A 20899-nucleotide genomic window follows, 5' to 3' on the forward strand; every position below is an offset into this window, starting at 1 on the left:
TAAAAATAAACAAAGGCATGCTATCCATCTACAACTACAAAAAGTAAATAAATAAAAATAAAATAAAATTATAAATCATATTATTTCAAAAATTTGGCATCCCCTGACTTTACTAAGACAGTCAGCCTCGGTATTTACAAATTTTACGGATTCAACCAACTGAGCGTTGAAAATATTTGTTAAAAGTTGCAACTGTGCTTTACATATACATACTTTCCCCACTTTTTAAAATTGTCTTTATCCTTTAACAATATAGTGTAACAATAATTTATGTAGCATTTACATCGAAAGTAGGCATTGTAAGCAGCTTAGAGATGATCTAAAGCACACGGGAGGATATACATAGGTTTTAGGCAAACGCTGCCCTTTTATATAGGATTTGAGCATCCAGGGATTTTTTTTATCTGTAGGGCTCCTGGAGCCAATTCTCTTGAGGATGCAGAGGGAGGACCTCACTGCATGTCATTCTAGTTCATGTTTGAAACAGTATTCCTGCGCTTGTTTATTATTCTATGCCATCCTGGAGTCTAGCAACTCTGCCCAATTCCCAACAGTCCGATGGCCTATGGTAAGGAACTTGGAGCTTGAATCTGGCTGGAGTTTTTATTGTGAAAGCCAGGGGAGGACACAGGGGGAGCACCAAAGTGTGTATCTGGCACATGGTGAATGTGGGATAAACTTTTGTTCCCTTTATTCCCTTTCCTCTCCACCCCACTCCAAAGTTGTGTGTATATTTGGTCAGCTCCAAAACATGCTGAGCTTCTTTGAAATTGTGACTTTGGTTCTTTCCACATGCAATAAAGTCCCTAACCTTTTTAAATGGAAACAAAAACAAAGACTGTTAGAAAGCAGAGTTTCCCCTCTGGGGTCACCCGCTTTCCCTTACTAGAGAATAAGCAGCACTGTGCTGAGCCTGGTGGCCGGGGCCAGAGGAGAGGCCCCCAGGTCCAAGGAAGGCCGCTCCCGCTGGGTGCAGACCCAGCTCTCAGCCAGGAGGAGGGCGCCTGGCCTGCTGGCTGCTCTGAGTTCCACAGCTCCTGGGTGTATCTTGGTGCAGCGATTCCAGCGGAAGGAAAGCCAGGATCCTCTCCAGATGGAAGACCACCAGCCCCGAAGGTGACTGTGATGCTGTGGTTCTTGGCCCGAGAGCCTGCTTTTGCTGTGTGTGTTGGATGGGAGGCCCGTCTCGAGCAGACGTGTGTTTGTGTTGTTTAGGGGGTGATGGCCTGCAGCCATGTGTGCTTTCTGGCCTGGGGTCTGGCAGGATGTGAAGGGAGGCAGCTGCTATCCTTTGGCCGGTGAGAGTTTTCATTATGATGTTGGGTGGGGGGCTGGCATTCCTCCTGTGGGCTGGGAGCTCTTTGGTTTATAGACAAGTGGTCTTGGAGCCAAGGGCTTGTGTGTCAAGTCCTGACTTTGGCACTAATTTGCTATGTGGCCATTGCTCATCTCGGGGTCACTAATTCCTCATTCCTAAATCAACCGTGATAGAGTAGAACACTTCTGAGGGCTCATTTCTCACCTGAGACACGCAGGAAGCCTGGACCTCTACTCTCAAGCAAGAGCAATAAAGTGTCTCTTCCTTCCCCAGTGGGGTGGCCAGAGGGGGCCCCGTGGACAATTAGGATTCTTACCACCACCCAACAGTAATGAGGCCATGCATCCCACTAAGATTCCCCTCTGGTGCCAGTGGAACCCCGTGAGGGACAGTAGTGAGACTCGACAACCCTTCTGCCAGGGAGGTCTCAGTGTAGACCTGCTGGGGACTTGGAACCCACACCTCTACCCAGAAGAGTGATGGGCTCCCCTTTCCTTCTCTGGTGTCCGTGGAGACCAAATGGAGAATTTGGACGTTTGTCCCCATCTGGCCACAATCATGTGGGTCCCTCTCCCTGCTGGAGCAGTGTCAGAGGACATCGGCTGGAGTGGAAGGTTAAAAAAGACCTAGCACTGACAACATGGTACCAAAAATACCCAGGTTCCAGTAGAAACTCTGTCACCACAGGAGAACCAGGCAGCTGTCCAGCTGCCGGAGGAAAGACAACTGACGCCAACGCCGAGATGACACAGTGTGCGAGTCATCTAACGAAGATTTTAAAGCTGCCGCCATAACTGTGCTTCAGTGAGCCTCTGTGACGATGCATGAAACAAATGACAAGGAAGTTTCAGCCAAGAAATGGAAGAAAAAAGGCTCGGCAAATGTAAATTTTATTGATTTATTGCATTGTAAGGGATTGAACCCAGGGCCTCCCATGTCTAGGCAAATGCTCTACCAGGGAGCTACCTCTCAGCTCTGGAAATTATATTTTTAAAAATTCAAACCAATTTTATTATAAACCTGGCAATTTATAATTATATATATTTATGGGTTCAAATCAATGTGATGGCTTATGAATACAACGTGGATTACTTGAGCAAGAGAATAATATATCCTTTACCCCCAGATACTTCTCAATTTTTGTAGTGAGGACATCTGAAATGTAATCTCTTGAGTAGTTTTGAGATGTGCAGTAGAGTGTCACTGACTGTCCTCACCATGCTGTGCAAAAGTCAAAGCTTACTACTCCTGTCTGAGGCTTTGTGCTCTTTGGCTGTCCCCTCCCAAGGCCGCCATGCTGTCGCCTCAGTGTCGGCCCTTCTCCTCTCTGCTTCTACCAGTTCGATTGTTTTATAAATGAAAACATGTATTTTTCTTTCTGTGCCTGGCCTTTTACACTTAGCGTAATATTCATTTCTATCCACGTTGTTGCAAATGACAGAATTTCCTTCTTTTTATGGCTGAATAGAATTCCTTTGGGTGTGTGTACCACATTTTCTTTATCCATTCCTCTGTTGATGGACGCAGGTTGGTTCTGTAACATGGCTGTTGTGAAGAGTGCTGCAGTGAACCAGGGTGTAGACAGCTCCTCAACCAACTGATTAAAGTATGTTGTGGGGAAATACTCAGAAGCAGGGCTACTGGATCATATGGTGATTCTATTTTTAGCTTTTTGAGGAATCTTTTGAGGAATCTCCCCATGATGGATCTCTTGAATCCATCAAGATCTCTTGAATCTCCCAAGTTTCCCAGGATGGTGGTACTAATTCCCATTCCGACCAAGTGTGCAAAAGTTCCCTCTTCTCCATATAGGTTTGCCGTGTCCCTCGAACGCTCATGTGTGAGACAATTTGAGAAGGTTCAGAAGGGAAATGATTAGGTTGTGAGAGCCTTAAACCAATCGGCAAAGTAATCCCTGATGGGATTAACTGAGCGGCAGGCAGCTGGAGACAGGTGGGGTGTGGCTGGACTAGTGGGGCTTTAGGGGTGTGGCTTTGGGGTATATATTTGCATCTGGCAGTGGAGTCTCTCTTTGCTTCCTGATCTTCATGTGTGCTCCTTCCCTCCACCATATTCTTCTGCCTTGTTGTTCTGCCTTACCTCGAACCCTGGACTGAGGTCCATGGACTGAGACCTCTGAAACTGTGATTCCCCAAATAAACATTTCCTTCTCTACAACTGTGTTGGTCAAGTCTTTTAGACACAGCAGCAAAAAACACAACATCCTAGCCAGACCTTGTGATCTTTAGTGTTTTTTTTTTCTTTGTTCTATTTAGTTATACATGACAGTAGAATGCATTTTGACACATCATACATAAGTTGAGTCTCATTCTTCTGGTAATTCTGTAATGTAGAATTACACTGGCCATGCAATTATATATGCACATAGGGTGGTAATGTCCGATTCATTCAACTATACTTCCTACTCCCATACTCCCTCCCCTCCCTTCCCTCTCCTCTGTCTAATCCAAAGTACCTCTATTCTTCCTTAGTACCCCTACACTTTATTGTGAATTAGCATCCACATATCAGAGAAAACATGCATCTTTTGGTTCTTTGGGATTGATTTATTTGTTTAGCATGGTATTTTGTTTATTTATTTTGTTTAACATGGTACTGGCAAATGCTGTGATTTCATTCTTTTTTTAAAGGCTGAGTAATATTCCATTGTGTATATGTATCACATTTTCTTTATCCATTCATCTGTTGAAGGGCACCACGGTGGGTTCCATAGTTTAGCTATTGTGAATTGAGCTGCTGTAAACATTGAGGTGGCTGCATCACTATGGTATGCTGATTTTAAGTCCTTTGGGTATAAACTGAGAAGTGGTATAGCTGTGTCAAATGGTGGTTCCATTTCAAGTTTTCTGAGAAATCTTCGTACTGCTTTCCACAGTGGTTGCACCAATTTGCATTCCCACCAGCAATGTATGAGTGTATATTTTTCCTCGACAACATTTATTGTTGCTTGTATTCTTGATAATTGCCATTCTGACTAGAGTTTTTTTTTGATAGTAACCATTCTGACAGGTATGAATGACATATTATCATGGTTTTTATTTGTATTTTCCTAATAATTAGTAATGTTCAGCATTTTCCCATGTATTTCTTGGCCATTTGTATATATTTTCTTTTGAGAAATGTCTACCAAGGTCCCTTGCCCATTTTTTCTTTTACTTTCTTCCTTTTCTTCTTCTTTTTTTTTCTATTGACTTTTTGGGTTCTTTGTATATTTTGACTATTGGTCCCTTATTGACTATGTGGTTTGCAAATATTTTCTCCCAGTCTGTAGGTTGTATTTTCACGCTGTTATTTGTTTCATTTGCTCTGCAGAAGCTTTTCAGTTTGCTTTTGTTGCCTGTGCTTTAGGGATTAAAAAAAAAAGAAAGAAAAGAAAAAAAATCCTTGCCCAGTCCAGTCCAATGTTGTTCTTCCCCCTATGTTTTCTTCTAGTAGTTTTACAGTTTTGGGGTCTTTAGATATTTAATCCCAAATGGAATTTTTAGAACTGAAAAATACAATAACTGAAATAAAATCTCATTGGATTAAGCTAAATAGCAGAATGGAAATGACAGGAAAGAATCAGTGAATTTGAAGGTATAACAATAGAAATTACTCAAATGGAACAATAGGAGAAAATAGACTAGGAAAAGAAGTGCAGAACCTCAGGGCCCTGTAGGACTGTAACAAAAGGTCCTATATTTGTGTCTGTGAGGTCCAAAAAGTTCTGGGTGGAATCCTGGCTGATTCAAGAACTTGAGTGAGCCCTCAGTAGCATAGACCCAGAGAAGTCTACACCAAGACACATCACAGTCAAAATTTTGAAAAAGAATAAAGTAGCAGGAATTTGTCTCCCTGGCTTCTAGACAAGTTGAATGGTGGGTAGGGTGGAGGGACTGGTATGCAGGACAGTGGGACAGGATGCTCAGCCTGGAAATTGGCCCCACTATTTTTGAGAGAAGTGCATAGAAAAGTCAGAAGAGCACTAACTGCAGTTGTCTAGCTGCTGGTTTGGATGAGACTAGGGAAGATGGTGGGAAGAAGAGGTAATCCGAGAGAGTACAAAGGAAGAACTGAGAATTGGCAAAAGATGGGACCTAAGCCGCAGGAAGAGGGGTTCACAGCCCCGAGGAAGTTTCCAGCTTGACTTGCTAGAGGGACGGTGATGTCACCGCTGCAGGAGCAAGGCCTGGCACGCAGCTGGTGACTGGGCCTGTCCGCCCTCTGAGGTGGGCGTCGACAGGAGGAGGTGGGAAGCACAGGAAGCTGTCTGGTGTGAGGGGAGGGTTGATCTTAGGAGGGTGGGCTTTCTAGACCTCAGTGTGAGGCTCTGAGCCGAGAGGTCAGGGCCGAGAGTCGGAGCAGGGTGCACAGCTTGTTAGCGAGGCCTGTGCTATAGCTGCCATTTTTCTGGGCTGGTTTGGTAAAGGGGAGAGCCAACAGGGAGGATAGATGCCATAGAAAGAGAGCAGATTGGTGTGCATCCCAGCCTGCCCAGGGAGTTCAACGAAAAGGATTTGGAAATACACCAACTCTTTCTAGGCCCAGTTGCATTTACTGTCCTCCTTGACCTCTGGGTGACCTTTGTTCCCCATGACTTGCCTTTCTTGGTTTCCTTGAAAATATTTTTTTTTAATTTACATGACGACTGTCTGGTTTGCATTGTCATAATCTTTTAATCACCACACCTGATTCAGCTTGACCTAATAGTGGCTCGTCACAGAATTGTGTCGAGGATATAACAGCAATTTGCTAGTCTTCTGCTTCCTTCTGTAATATACAGAGCCTTTTAGCAGGGATTGCCACAAATCATGGACTAGATTTCTGTCACTTAAATAAATAACGATATAACTCAGATGTCAAGGCCCAAGCCTCAGGAGCAGAGCAGGAAGAGGCAAATCCTTTTCCCTGGTGTTTAGAAGCATCAAGGGCAGAGAGTGTGGCAGGCTGTTTTATGGTGGCAGATGCACAGTGGGCCGGGATGCAGGCTGGGTGGGTAGACGCATGGGGCACCAAGGAAATATCTTGAGCTCAAGGAAGGAGCTGTCCTGGGAAGAACCGGGCAAAGCACAGTTCACTTGCATTCTCCCTGGCTGGATCAAGGCTGCAGCCTGCGTGCTCTACAACAGGTAACTGTGGACGAGCACATTGGGGAAATGCACATGGATGCCCTGTGTCAGGAGACCTGGGGGGCAGTTTAATGTATGGCCACGATTTCAATAATCAAGTGAGCTTGGCTTCAAGTCATGCTGCTGTCACTTACTACTTTGACCTTGGGCCTTGTGCTTCACTGCTTCCAGCCTCAGTTTCCTTCTCTGTAAAGAGGGGATAGCCATAGCGCCTACCTCATAAGGTTGTCTTGAGAATTAACTAAAACAGTGTTTGAAAAGTATTTGGCATGACCTGTCACAGGTTATCCACTTAACAAGTGTTGCTTTTTAAAATCTCTAATCCTAGCTTTTGCCCCTAATTAGCTGTGATACCATGTTCCATGCATCTCATTTTTTGTGTGTATCAATCAGTCTTTATTCATCTTTGAATCATGGTTGCAAAATAATGAAATCCCTTCTCCTGGGAAACTAGGTAGGCCACATTTCCCGCATTCCTTTGCAGGTAGTTCCCCCATAGGACTAACAACAACAACAACAACAACAAAATCCTTTTACTGTGATAAGTCATTGAAATTTTAGCATGGTTTGTTGCAGTAGTTATTCTACTTGACCTAATTATTTATCAGAGTAGGACAGGTCATAATCATTGTTTTAGCCAGCTTTGTGTCACTGTGACCAAAAGACAGGATAAGAACCATTAGAAGAGGAAAAGGTTATTTGGGCTCGTGGTTTTAGAGGCTGAGTCCATGGTTGGTTGACTCCCTAGCTCTGAGCCTGAGGTGAGGCAGAACATCGTGGCAGCCGGGTGTGGCAGAGGAAAGCAGCTCAGGGCACGACAGCCGGGAAGTAGAGAGCTCACTTCACCCAGGACAAAACATAAGCCTCAAAGGCACACCCCTAGTGCCACTTCCTCCATCCACACCCTGCCTGCCTACGTTACTACTCATTGAATTCATATAGTAGATTAATCCACTGATTAGGTCACACCTCTCATAATCTAATCAATTCAGCTCTGAAAATTCTTGCATTGTCTCCTACAAGAGCTTTTAGGAGACACCTCATACCTAAACCATAAAAATCATAATCTTTCATGCACTGCATGTGAGATTTGGGGTTGATACATTCTTTTTGAAAACAATCCATGTGTATGAAGGATCTTAAGTAGCCATATTTTTTGGTTTAGGGATTCTACTTTTAGTAATCTATTTTAAGGAACTAAGCAGAGAAACAGATAAATGATTTTATATAAAGATGCTTGCTGTGGTTTGAATATGGTTTGTACCTCTGAACTCATGCAGACGTTGAATCCCCAGAGTGTTAAGTTCAGGGTATTAAGAGGATAAAGGCTTAATTGACTATGGTGTTTCGAGGTGAGCCTTTGGGGAGTGATTAGATTAGATTACATTCTTTGGGTGAAGCCCCCATGATTGAATCCTGGTGGCTTTGTAAGGAGAGTGAGAGACCATGTGGACAGAGACACACACAAGTTCCAGCCATGATGTGACATAGTTAAGAGAGCCCTCACCAGAGCCTGTGCCATGCTGTTTGGACTTCCAGACTCCAAAACTGTGAGCTACATTAGGTCTCTTTTTACTTCATAAGCAGCCTGCCTTAGGTATCTTGTGACAGTAATGATAAGAGAATATTATTAGATATATTATTTGGCATCTATAGATGGGCTATGATATAGTGATTAAAATTTATTTTTAATATTGCTAACAAGATGCTTAGGATTTAAGGTGAAAAATAGAATACAAAACTATATGTGTTATTGTCTTTGTAGAAATATATGTAAGTCTGGGTGTGATGACTCATGCCTGTAATCCCAGAGACTCCAAAGCTGGGATAGGAGGATTGCAAGTTCAAGGCCAGCCTCAGCAACTTGGTGATACCCTGTCTCAAAATTTAAAAAAATAAAAAGGGCTGAGAGATGTAGTTCAGTGGTAAAGTGCTCCTTGGTTAAATTCCCTGTTCCTCCTTCCAAAAAAAAAAAGAAAGAAAGAAATATATGTAAAATATTTAGATAATATGTATAAGCATTATGCATAGAAAAAAATTAAACAGAAGAACACCAAAAATTTAATAATGGTTAATGTGGATTATGAGACAATGAATAATTATGACTTTTTACATTTTTCCATAGTTCTTAGACTTTCCTCAATAAACATGATATTTTATTTTATTGTAGAGCTAGGGATTGAATTTAGGGAACATGCATAATTTTATACACACACACACACACACACACACACACACACCCATACTTATTTATTTATTTATTTATTAATTCATTCATTAATTCATTCTTTTTTTCCTAAAAGTAAACCACATTAGCTATGTTCAACTTAGCCCTGAAGTCTTACTTGGCTCTGTTTTGAAAATGAATATGGTACTTGCTTTCTTTGAGTTTGTTCTTAGTGTTAATGCACCTGGCACCCTCCTCCTTGACGTGTGCACACACACACATGTACATGTGTGTCAGTGCGCGAGTATGCACACACAGATGTACGCAATTGCTTGCCACGCTTCTGTAGGGGCCGCTATGGATAGGAGGACATAGCCCTGTACTATAAGGAAAGCCTTGTATCAGAAGGGCAAGTGGCCTATGCCGATCCCTCTTTCTGTCCTGTGTTCACTTGCCTTTGGCTCAGGTGGCTGGAGAACACAGTGGTTTTTGGCATGAGATGGATCATCATTTGGGGAAGGCCCTGGTTCCCAGCCAGCATTTGTCTGTAGTAGTCTGATCCTTTCCCTTTAATAGTTACAACCCAGGGATTATAAACTGGGAAGAGGTTGAGCCACAGAGAGGAGAAATCTGCCTCCAGGTGTCTTTGATTCCTAGGTAGGGTAGCCTGCATCCCATTAGGGCTGTTTATGGGATGTCATGGCTTTCGGAGTAGGATGGAGTATGTCATCAGTACTCAGAAGCAATTAGCAGTTTCTGTAGAAGAGTAACATTGCTGTTCAGATGGTGAACCGCGTATTAGTATCTTAGAAACAGCACATTCCTGCTTTCAACCAAAGACCCTCCTCCTGAGGTTGACTGGAAGGCCTCTCTGTCATCCCCAAACAGCTACTATGCCCAAGGCTCTGTGCTAGGTACCAGAAAAAAAAAAAAAAAAAAAAAAAAAAGGTAAGTCTTTGAGGAAGATGTCCCATGTTGTGAGTGAAGAAAGACAAGTCCAAATGATAATGACATTCTTGACAATTGCTTGGTTGAAGTTCTGCACCTGAGAGTTACAAAGGAATGGAGAAATGTGACTTGACTTATCAACTGCTGCAAGTCATATGACTAAGTACTAGCTGGGGGAGAGAAAGTGCTCTTACCCACCCCGCTCCTTTGACCCTCATTATCATCACAAATTGAAAATGCAACTTTGTACAGTAGCAGGAACTAATGGCTCATTTATTTTAAATATCTTGCCTGTTGGATAGTTCTGCCCTTGAATCTTCTCCTTAGTTACCTGGGAAATGTTTTTTTAGGATCCGAAAACAAATATAAACCACACCAAAGTTAATGACCGTGAAAATGATGCAATTTGCATTGAAATCCTTAACTAATCTGTGCTGATTACCTAATTTCTCCAGGTGAAGAAGGAGACGCAAGGCATTTTCCTTAATGAGTAACAAATCCCATGGTAATGTATTTGCTTGAAACTGGCCCAAGGAGTTTTAATAGATCTCAACATTTTTTCCTAACTTGGATTTTGTGTATTTTCTCGTTGCTCGGGTAAGCCAGCCAGGCTGTGGTATGGGGGTTCCAAGGCAAGAAGTGAGTTCTGTAGCTGAGGTTGAAGGTGACAGGGGAAAAAAGGGCGGGCCTGACGAGGGTAGGAGAAGAGACTCTAAGCCAGTGACGGGTCCATGTCATCCATGTCAGGGAAGCAATCCTCAGGCTGTAGGAAGGGGCTGGAAATATACCGTGGGGTCTCCAAGGTCGGCTTCCCTAAATACCACACAGGCTGGGGCAGGATTTCCTGAAAGGGTTGTGGGGATTCATGACTGGTACCAGAGGACTTGGGAGGATCGGTGCCTCCATGGAGGTAGCTTGCATCTGTGGCAAGTTAGTCCTTCCCTCTGTTCTAGGTCCCTGTGTAGACATCCGCTGTACACCAGCAACCACAGCTGGACAGAAATCAGTCAGGATTCCTGCTTCCTAAGATGTAGAAATCTGTAGGAAACACATGCCTTTCCTGCTTCATTTATTCATCCATTCAACATTTATTGCATGCCCACCTGATATCGGGCAGGGTGTCTGGAGATGGGTTGTTTATAAAGGTGACCAAAACAACAATCCTTTGCCTTTAGAAGATTCCCATCCAGTGAGGATCAAGTGTAGACCTACAAAGTCTGGTGTCTGTTAAAAGAGAAGACAATCCCTTCCCTTGTAAGCTCCCAGGCCCTTTCCTGTGTCTCTCGTCAGTTGACACCCTTGCCCTCTATATTGTTAATAATGACTATTTAAAAGCTTCCCCTCTACTTTTCCCACCGGCTCTGGATAATCTTTTCATCGTAAGCAGCAGTTACCTTGAGGAAGACTGCCACAGTCTGGCTGGGTACAAATCACGAGCCACTCAAGCAGGAACAAACTTTATTTCCAAACTCCACCAGCACACTCCCCGGGAACTCTCCCGAACGCCACCTACGCGGCTCCTCCAGGAACACACCACACCAACCGCAACTCCTACCACTGGAACTTCACCAACCAATGCAAACTCTTCAGGAATCCCCGCGAGAGCTCAAGCAGAACTCAACGGGAACTCTGCGAGAACTCAAAAGTCATCATCTTAATGGCTCCCTGCCGTCACCTCTCTACCACTACTTCTGGCAAAAATGCCATGCGTCATCCCGACTCGGCTGTGGCCCTCAACAGAAGACCCCATTTTCTGCCTTTTGCTTTTTTAGCCATTATTTTCTGTCGCTTTTTCCCTTTCCATCCAAAGCTCCTTCCCCAGTCCACCATGTTTTTTTGATTGGGGGTGTGGGGTCCCTGCACATCCTTGCTCTGGTCTGCCCACCACCTCAGCACAGCATAGGACAATCTTTTCCCGGTCTCTTCCTTCTTGGTTTCCACCTGCCAGCTTGTTCTGCCCATCCATACACCCCTTTGACACAAGGGGCACCGTGGGATTCTCTGTCTTCAGCTGAGTCATTCACAGTGTTCATTCTGCAGGACAGGATTTGCTCATGTCTAAACACACAAGTGCCCTTGGTTTTAAATTTGTTTAAGGCACCACAAACTTTCCTGTCTTCTCAGTCAATCATCTTTCTCCAAACCTGGCTCTTAAATCAGGTGGCGGTGCCCTGTGTCTGTGACACCCTCGGCCACTGTGTGGCCTGCTCTACTGGGAATCAGGTAGCATGCTCTGTGTCCCGTTTCAGGGCTTAGTGAAAGCTGATTCCTGGCTCTTTCCACTTTCCTAGCAATGGGAGACAAAGGTGGCCAGGACACACCCCAATGTTGGGAACCCACATCCTGACACAGACAGCTAGAATGAACCACAGGTACGGGGTGGAAGTGGTACCACAAGCTGTGGTGAAGATGTCCTGAGAAGCAGTTTGTCATAAATGGTGGCAGGAGCAGGAGGGCTTGTTGGAGATGTTGGTGGAGAGAGGAGGAGGCCATACTCTGACCCAATGTAGAGGCTCCTATCCTGTGAGGACCCTGAGGGGCAATTTTTGCTGAGAAATGGGCAGATTTTGAGAACTTGTCCTTGTCCCAAGTGGCTGGGCGCTGGAACCCCCTCCTTCTAGAATCTCTGGCCCTCATGCTTTGCTGGTGAGTCACTTCCTCTCCCCAGGGCCTAGTGCTTTTGTTTGTCTGGGTGGTGGCTTTGCACTGTGGGAGTTCCAGGCATGTGTGTGCGAGGGGGAGGGAGGAACCATCCTCTGGAGTTGGGCCCTTCTGACCCAAACTTGAGAGGCTGAGCAGGTCCTTTGCTTTAGAAGTGCTAGTTGAAGTCAGGTGGGGTCTTCAGTAGTTGTGCAGGCTTTGAGGAGAAGGGGTGGGAAAGACCCTCAGAGGTGGGCTGGTAAGAGAGCCACAGCTGCATGGTGCCACAGTTCGGGCACAGAGGCATTTTCTGCGGCCAAGGGAACCATTTTCTGCCCTGGCTTAAATCCATCCTGGTCCTTGGTGGGCCTGAGTCTTGAGACCTCCTAGGGAGTAGAAAGTGCCATGGAAGCAAATTTGTGGGACCAAATTAGGCAACGTGCTCAGTTTTCATGCAGAGCCTTAGTGGAACAGAGAGAAGATGGGGCCTCCACTCCCCAGGGAGCCTACGTGCTACCCAGACTAGATGGTTAGGGTTTTGTTCGTTGTGGAGGCTACAAATCAACTGGAGCAGACCTCAGGAGGCAGACTCAGCCCCACGGATAAGAGTGTTTACTCACTCTGCTCAGCACACTGTTGCCAAACAGATTTTTGGGAAACCTCATTTTATCAGGTCCCTGCCTCCTCCAGAGCTGACCATGGTTCTTTCTTGCCCATTGCATCAAAATTGACCCCATACTGTGGATAACAAGGCTCTGCCTCATTGTCTCAGTTTTAGTCCCCACAATCACAGTTAGAATTCTTCACTGTCTCTGGTCTTCCAGAGCAAGGACTTTGAACTTCTCACTCTGAGTCACAGGAAGAAATAGGTACCCTCCCTATGGGGAAAAAACCCTGTGTTTCTTGTCATTCATTCTGCTCCTTTAAATACATGCTGGTCATGAGCCACAAAAAATCATTTCAGGACAGACTCATGGGTGGGGGTCTGTAGTTTGAAAAAGCAAAGCCGACTTAACATGCTCATGGGGGAGCCTAGGTGAACCCTGAGAAAACGGCAGAACCGGTGATTCTCCCAGAGTAAGCTCCTTAACCTTGTTGTCAGATTAAAGTGACCAGAAGTTAAGTGAGTCAAAAAACCATACTAGAGTAGCGGCCTCCAAGAACAGTTTTGAATTTGTACTTATTGTCAAAAATTTTTACATCAGAAAATGTTGGAACATACAACTCATGTATATGTGGTTACTTTTACCTATTAATGTACTGTTTGATCACATAAAAATATACCCAGAATATAAATTTTAAAATGATAAGACAAAGATGAAAGAAGCCATATTTTTTAAAAACTTTTTAAATTGGTGCATTGTAATTATAACAGTGAATTCATTATGCCATATTTGTACATGTACATAATTTTATTAATCTCTTTCTCCAGTAACTTCCCTTTTCCTCCCTCTCTTCCCTCCCCTGATCCACTTGTTTTACTCTACTGATCTCCCTTCTGTTATTATTATTATCTTAATTAGTGCATTGTAATTATATATAATTATATTATATATAATAAGATTATGTATGACGTTAATTATTTTATATAATTACAATATATTATACATAATTACAATGCACTAATAGAACTAATTACATATACATACAATATATACATATATTACATATTAATTATAATGCACTAATAGAATCATATGTATATACAGCATACACCACACACACACACACACACACACACACACACGCACGCACGCACGCAGTATTCATACATGGACATAGAATAGTTTCATCGATTTTCCTCTAGTCCTTTCCATATCCTCCCCTCCTCCCTTCCTCTCCATCCCCTTCCTCCACTCTGCTGATCCCTCTGAAATATAAATGCCATATTTTAAAGGACATGCTGATCAGAATGGCTTCCTTCTGTTATCACCAAGTGTCTGAGGTATAGTACACACAGAGGATGGACGGGGTTGGTGGTATCAGCAACAGCTGTAAATGTATTTTCTAGCAGTTTCAGTCCTTTCCTGACTAAACTGTGAAAGCTTAATGACCACTTCCTTTGGCCACCTCCTGGGTCCACTCTAAATCTGTATGGTGTCACTTTTGACACCTCTTTCCCTTGTCACCCTCCACCGTTCCTTTACCATGTGCTGGGGATGCAGAGTGGGCTCTGAGCTCCTTCCCCCCTGTCCCCACTTTCCCACCCCATCACTTCCTTCTTCCTTCCTTTCCTCCTGTGCCTTTCCCCACTCTCCTGGGGTGCCCCCGCCCCACTTCATTCAGCTTACTCCTCCTGTCCCTGCCTCAGAGGGATCTTCTCTAACCACTACCCAGGATATCCTTCTGAAACACCTGGGACTTTCTTTCATGGCTTTTACCACAATTGTAGTTTTATACCTGGATTTTTGTTTGCTTAAAGTATATAACTCTCTAGCATCTGGGCTGTAAGTTCCACACGCCTGCTGTGTGTGTGTGTTGTGTATGTGTGTAGCACGCAGGTCATGAATTCCAGAAATCCATAAATTTTTAGTACTCATAATAGCCCAATGAGATGGTTAGAAACAGTCTTTACAGATGAGGAAAATGAAAGACAGGCAATTGTCAAAGGCCACCTGGTTAATAAATGGGGATGTTGGTCTCACTTCCAGGTCTTTCAGATCACAATGTGCACGCTCTTACCAACAAGCCTAGAATGTTCCTTTACAACCTGCTTAGACTAAGGCCTGATTTAGTGTCCCATCTTCCTTGCTGATCCCAAGCCAGCCCTCAACAGAGATTCCCCTTCTTTTGAACTAGCTCAATTTGGATTTGGGGTCCAAGTTAACAGTGTTTACCTGTGTTGCTTTGGGTAACACCATCCTTTTCCACTGACAATCTGTGTCCCTAAGTTTAATCCACCTAAGCTAGACTGTAAGAGTAAGAACCTAAATTGGCTCATCCCTCTTTTGAATCCATGGCACCTCAGAGAGGACCTGAGCACCTCTCCTAATGAGTGAATAATTATTGATTAGCCGATGGTCCTTAGGAACTTGGCAAAGGCTTCATCTGACTTCCAAGTTAAATCCCCTGGCTCTCTGCATACCTGCTCTGCAGCCAAGAGCAAGAAGACTACGCCTTGGATTCAGAGAAGTTAACTGTTCCAATTTGCACTTGCTGGCCTTCTTCCTGCTGGATTCTCAGTGTAACTTCTGGCTGAGAACCAAGAATTTAAGGGTCTTCAATGCCATGAGTAATTTCATGAGTTGCTGATGGCTAATTAGGGGTGATTGCAGTTAAGAGGCTTTGCTTTCTTAATAACCCTCAGAAAGGTCTGGTGGTAACTTTTAAAATCTGGATTCTTTTCCCCTGTGAATGGACTTGTCTGATTCTCATGACTGTCTTTTCGTAAATCCTTGTAATTTATCTTCCCACCCCTGAAGTCCTGGGAAGAATGCAAAAGCAATGGTCTTAGGAAGCTCTGCCTTTGTGAGAGAGGATCCCTGGCACACCTTGCAACCTTGCTTCATTTTTTTGATTGTTTGTTTTTCCTGTAAGAAGTGGGAGGAGAGGAGGCTGGGCCATGCTGTGTTCTACTCTCAAGTTCCATTACATTTCAACTAAACTCCCCATCCCAAGCTTTCTGATGCTATTTATAATTTGTCTTTGAAACTAGTGGCTTGCTTGACAATGTTTGGAAATTTTAGTGAGGGCATCCGAATAAAGTGGTATTTATAGGTGAGAAGTTTTACCTGCCTATCTTTATTGTGATAACATAGTTTTAAATGTCACTTTCTCTTTTCTTGCATTGATATCATCAGGGCTACCATTTACTGAGTGCCACTCTGTGCCAGCTACTGGCTAAGCGTGTTACGTGTGTCCCCTAATTTAATCTTCACAATGATCTGCAGTAGTTCTGCTGGCAGTACTTGTGCTGCTGCTGCTGCTGCTGCTGCTGCTGTTTTTTTTTTTTTTTTTTTTTTTTTGGTGCTGGGGATTTAACCCATGGCCTTGTGCATGCAAGGCAAGCTCTCTACCACTGAGCTGCATCCTTAGTCTGCATATATATTTTTTAAGTCATTCTGTTTCGATATAATTTATATACTATACATCCCACCAATTTAGTATATAATCCAGTGGGTTTTAGTACATTCACAGGATTGTGCAACAACCATCATTAATAACTTTAGAACTTTTTTTTTTACCCTCAGATATTGTACCCTCCCATTAACTCCCCCTATCCCCTAACCCCTGGGAATTACCCATGATAGAATCATATGATGTATTCTCTTTTGTGCCTGTTTTCTTCCACTTGTATGTTTTCAGTGTTCATCCACTTCATAGCATTGTATCAGCACTTTTTTATTGTCATGCACATTGTACAGTTAGGACAACCAAGATGAGAAATGGCTCTCTATAGCCGGGTAACCTATGACAGAGCCAGGTTTCCAGTGCTGGTTTGCCTAATACCAATTCCCCTGTCATTTCAAGTCAGAGCTAATCATACTGAGAGCAATTTATTGACCATCCTCTGGGGGTCAGGTGCCATGCTGAAGTTCTGTAAACCTGCCACCTCATGTTCATGCATAGGCATATTTTGACTGGGAAATCCTGGTACTCATAACTGGTAGTGGCATTATTGTTATCTCAGTATCTTCCATCAGTTCACTTCTGGTTTCATTGACCTGGTGAGGCTCTAGAATCTTCCTAAGAATATGATGCTAAAAATAACATTGTTCATTTCTGTAGGAATTGAACAGCGCTCCCACCTGTGGAGGAGAATTGGCAACACCTCTGAGGAGCCCTTGCATCAGCCTGGACCCTTAACACCATGGTTTCCCATTTCAAGGGCTCTCTTGGGTAAGTGAAGAAGCTCTTAAAGAGAAAACAGGAGCTGGGGGTGTGGCTTGGTGGTAGGTCACCTGCCTAGCTTGCATGAGGCCCTGGGTTCCCTCCCCAGGACTGCACATAAACAAAAAAACAGAAAAAGACAAAGGAAATAACTCCAGGAGAAAAAGAGGTTTGACATTTGTGTTTTCTCATATGGCTTCTTACAATAATTAAAGTATTGGTCTTAAGAGTGAGCCTGGCACTATATTTTGATACAATATGGACAATATGTGTGGTAGTTGATATGCTGAGGTTGGTGGCTAGGGAAAGGGTCTGCTATTTTCTAGAAGATATTCTCTAAGCCTCAATTTTTTTTTTAAATCAAAAGTGGGATCAGATCAGTGAGTTCTTATGGTTTGTATAATAGAATTATTTGAAAAACTTTCAAAATAGTCCTGGTTACACGCCACCAACCCCCGCCAGATTTTGACCTAATCCATCTGGTATTATTAAAAGATGCCTTCTCTGGTCCCTTCTGATCAAACTTCTGTGACCTCCACCTGCATTTTAAAATTTGATTCTTGTATCAACACTGCATAGTAAGTTGAGCAAGTATTATTATCCCCACTTTGTACATCAGAAAACCAGTGCTCAGAGAACTTAAATCTTGCCCGTAACCTTCCTTTCTGTGCAGAATCAGGTTAAAGACTCCAAGCACTGGAACTGTAACCCATGTTATTTGGGTTATTTTCAGACTTTTTTTGTTTATGGTGCTGGGCGTGGAACCCAGAGCCTCATACATGCTGGCAGATATGCTACATTTAGCTGTAGTCCCAGCCCTCAGACTTTTTAAAAAAGCTGACAGGCTGTTTGAGATTCTTTGGTCAAAATCCCACATAAGTTCTCAGTATATAAAATAGACAATGACAGTATTTTATTAACAATTTTATTAACATAAATCCAAATTTATAACATGGGCACACTGAGATTCGTGAATCTATTGTGATGAACACCAAAATTTGAAGTCAGATTTCTGGATAACAGCTTATACATCTGCCTCAGTGTCTAGTTTAATTTGCATTCATTTTAGCCTCACAGCGTTAAGAAAACCTGTGTGCATACAGGTAAGCATTTGCAGCAGTTGGTAACAATTCTGTGATGAAGGTCATTTTACTATCTTGGGATGCTCTTTATTTTTTTCCCTTCACTTTTTATTGATTCATATTAGTTATACATAACATTGGGATTCATTTTGACAGAATTGTAAATTCATGGACTATAATTTGCTTCAATTCAGTCCCCAGTATTTATCCTTACCCTCTCCTTCCTCCCTCCCCCCCACCCCGTTCCCTTTCCTCTACTCTACTGATCTTTCCACTATTTACTTACATTTGTTTGTTTGTTTTAAATGAGTGTCTCGTGGATATACATAATGGTAAGATTCACCGTGGTATATTCATTTATGTCCATAGGAAAGTTAGGTCAGATTCATTCCCCTGTTTTCCTTTTATCCTGTCTCTCCCTCCCCCATCCCCTTCTTCTACTTGGGATGCTCTTTAAATAAATTGATTGAGAATACTGAAAGAAGGGAAGAAGAACTTTCTTTTTCAAAGTGGAATCATTTAGGATATCTTGTAGTCTTTCTTTGCGGGTAGGGGGTTACTAGGGACTGGACTCAGGGGCACTCGACCACTGAGCCACATCCCCAGTCCTATTTTGTATTTTTTTATTTAGAGACAGATCTTACTGAGTTGCTTAGTGCCTTGCCATTGTTGAGGCTGGCTTTGAACTTGGGATCCTCCTGCCTCAGCCTACCAACCTGCTGAGATTATAAATGTGCTCCACCGTGCCTGGCTTCTTGTAGTTTTCTCCACCCTATGACCACGCATTAGTCTAAAATGCCTGGAACTTACACCAAAAACTAAAATGGTCTATAGCATGTTATTATGAGGGTATCACATGTGATTACCCAAACAGATGCTTTGGGGCCCATACCTGACATTTAACCAAGTAGAGTTCATGTATGTGCCTTAGTATGTACCTGCTTGTATAATTTTACATGAGCAGATATGTGCAGGCTTGAAATCCAAAATCCTTCAGAGAATAATAGATCTTTTCGTCAATGACGTAGTCACTGCATTATCAGATACATGCAGAGAAGGCAGGACAATCTCACTCTGAGGCCTGTGTATATGTACCCATCAACAGGCAGCCCAAGTTAATGCTTGGTGTTCTCTTCAAGGTTAATGTTTGCTGTATAATATAAATTTGTTTGTGTGTTTTTAAAAACTACAGTTTTAAAAAATTTAAAATACATTTCAAGAAATGAACTATGCATCTAGTTTGTGGAAGTCCCAAAATACTGTTATAAAACCATAGAGCAGTGAGAAATGTCATTGGATCCTTTGGAGCTTCAGGACCACAGTATATTACAACACTATGACCCAGTGAACCCAGAAAAGTAGAGGACACACTCAGATATTGAATGGGATCAGAAAGAGCCAGCATAGGATGAGAGGTGGGTTCACTATATGGTAAGCAGGTAGAAATCTGGCCGTCATCAAAAAAAGATTCCTAAGAATACTTAAGGATCCTCAAAAATGTGGCAATCCAGGCTGAATGGGAAGGGCATTTCTTGGGAATTTTTTTTTTTTTGCAAAATTTCCCTTGATGTCCTAGAATTCTAATTGACGCCCCTGCAAACAGCCTTCCATGAGGAGCTGAGCATGCATGGGATATGATGCCCATCTTCCTTTGAGAGCCACAGGCTGGACTCACCTCCAATTGTGCATTGTTTAAAAAAAAATGTCCACAGATTAGAAATGAGCAGGGTGGGAGTAACAGAAAGGGGATGTGATCTTGCCACCCTTGTGGTGGAGCTCTGGAAGTCCTGATAGGCCTTCATCATTGGAGTCCTACTGGAGAGGTTGTTTGAAAAGAGTGGCTCAGCAGGACGTTTCACCAAGAGTCCTGCTGTCAGGGCTGCAGAAAGCAAATGTGAATTATGAGGCTGGAGGATTCTACAGGAGATTCCATAACATCCCCTTTTTGATGAGCCAGGTACACATTAACCATTTTGCATCTCTGTTTCTAGGGCCATGTAAATATATTTTAAATAGAAAAACAAACATAAAAATGAAACCAGAGGAGGTCTTTTGTTTGAATATTTTCCAAAATGTCTTGGGGGAAAGGGCTGTGACTACTTTCAGACTGAGAGGTCTTTGACAAAATTGGTAGTTGAGAAATACCCCACCCCACACAAACACAAGTTAAGGAATTTTTATTATTTAATCAATGTACCCAAATGCTTAAAGATTAATTGGAAAAGCTGCAAGATTTTTCTACCTATAGAGAAAGCAGGTTGCAATTAGGAGTTAGCTGCCAAGAAAATCCCTGAGAGGAAAAAACTTTTAAGGGGATTCACGATTCTGATATGCAGAAATTTAGTTTAAAAATCCCTCCCCAGTTTTTGCCAAACCACAGAGAAGCAGAAAGTCAGTTTCCCCCTCATTGAAAGAGACAGAAGAGCCTGAGTATTAATGTAGCAACGGTAGTTCTGCCCTGCTCAGAGTCCATAGTAATAAAAACAATCCCAGTCTAACCCAGTAGCAGAAGAGACACAAAGATTTTAATTCTCGATGAGCTGGATGGAGGGTCGTTGAATCTTGGGTAAATTCAGGATGCCATGAAAATTCCAGGGAGAGTGAAATCCACTTAGACCAAAAGGTAGGTCAAAGCTTGATTTAAGAATGTTTGTCATCTGTCACAATTCAGGGAGGAAATGGCACTAACTGGTACAGAAGGGTTTATATTTCTTAAAAACTTGCTCCAAATCCTGCCCCTTTTTTGTAGGCACAATCATATCTATCTGTTTGTTCAGCAATTGAT

General features: G+C 42.9%; 1 protein-coding gene across 1 annotated transcript in view; it reads left to right on the top strand.

Moving 5' to 3' along the window:
- The window catches only part of Thsd4 (thrombospondin type 1 domain containing 4), a 598160-nt gene that overhangs the window by 8252 nt on the left and 569009 nt on the right, over nt 1-20899 (top strand). Inside the window, exon 2 of the mRNA XM_077109034.1 lies at nt 16931-17041. Coding sequence (XP_076965149.1) covers nt 17013-17041 — 29 coding nt within the window. The 5' untranslated portion in view covers nt 16931-17012. The remainder of the gene's footprint in view (nt 1-16930; nt 17042-20899) is intronic.

The sequence above is a fragment of the Callospermophilus lateralis genome, chromosome 3, assembly GCF_048772815.1.
Source record: "Callospermophilus lateralis isolate mCalLat2 chromosome 3, mCalLat2.hap1, whole genome shotgun sequence".
Lineage (NCBI taxonomy): Eukaryota > Metazoa > Chordata > Mammalia > Rodentia > Sciuridae > Callospermophilus > Callospermophilus lateralis.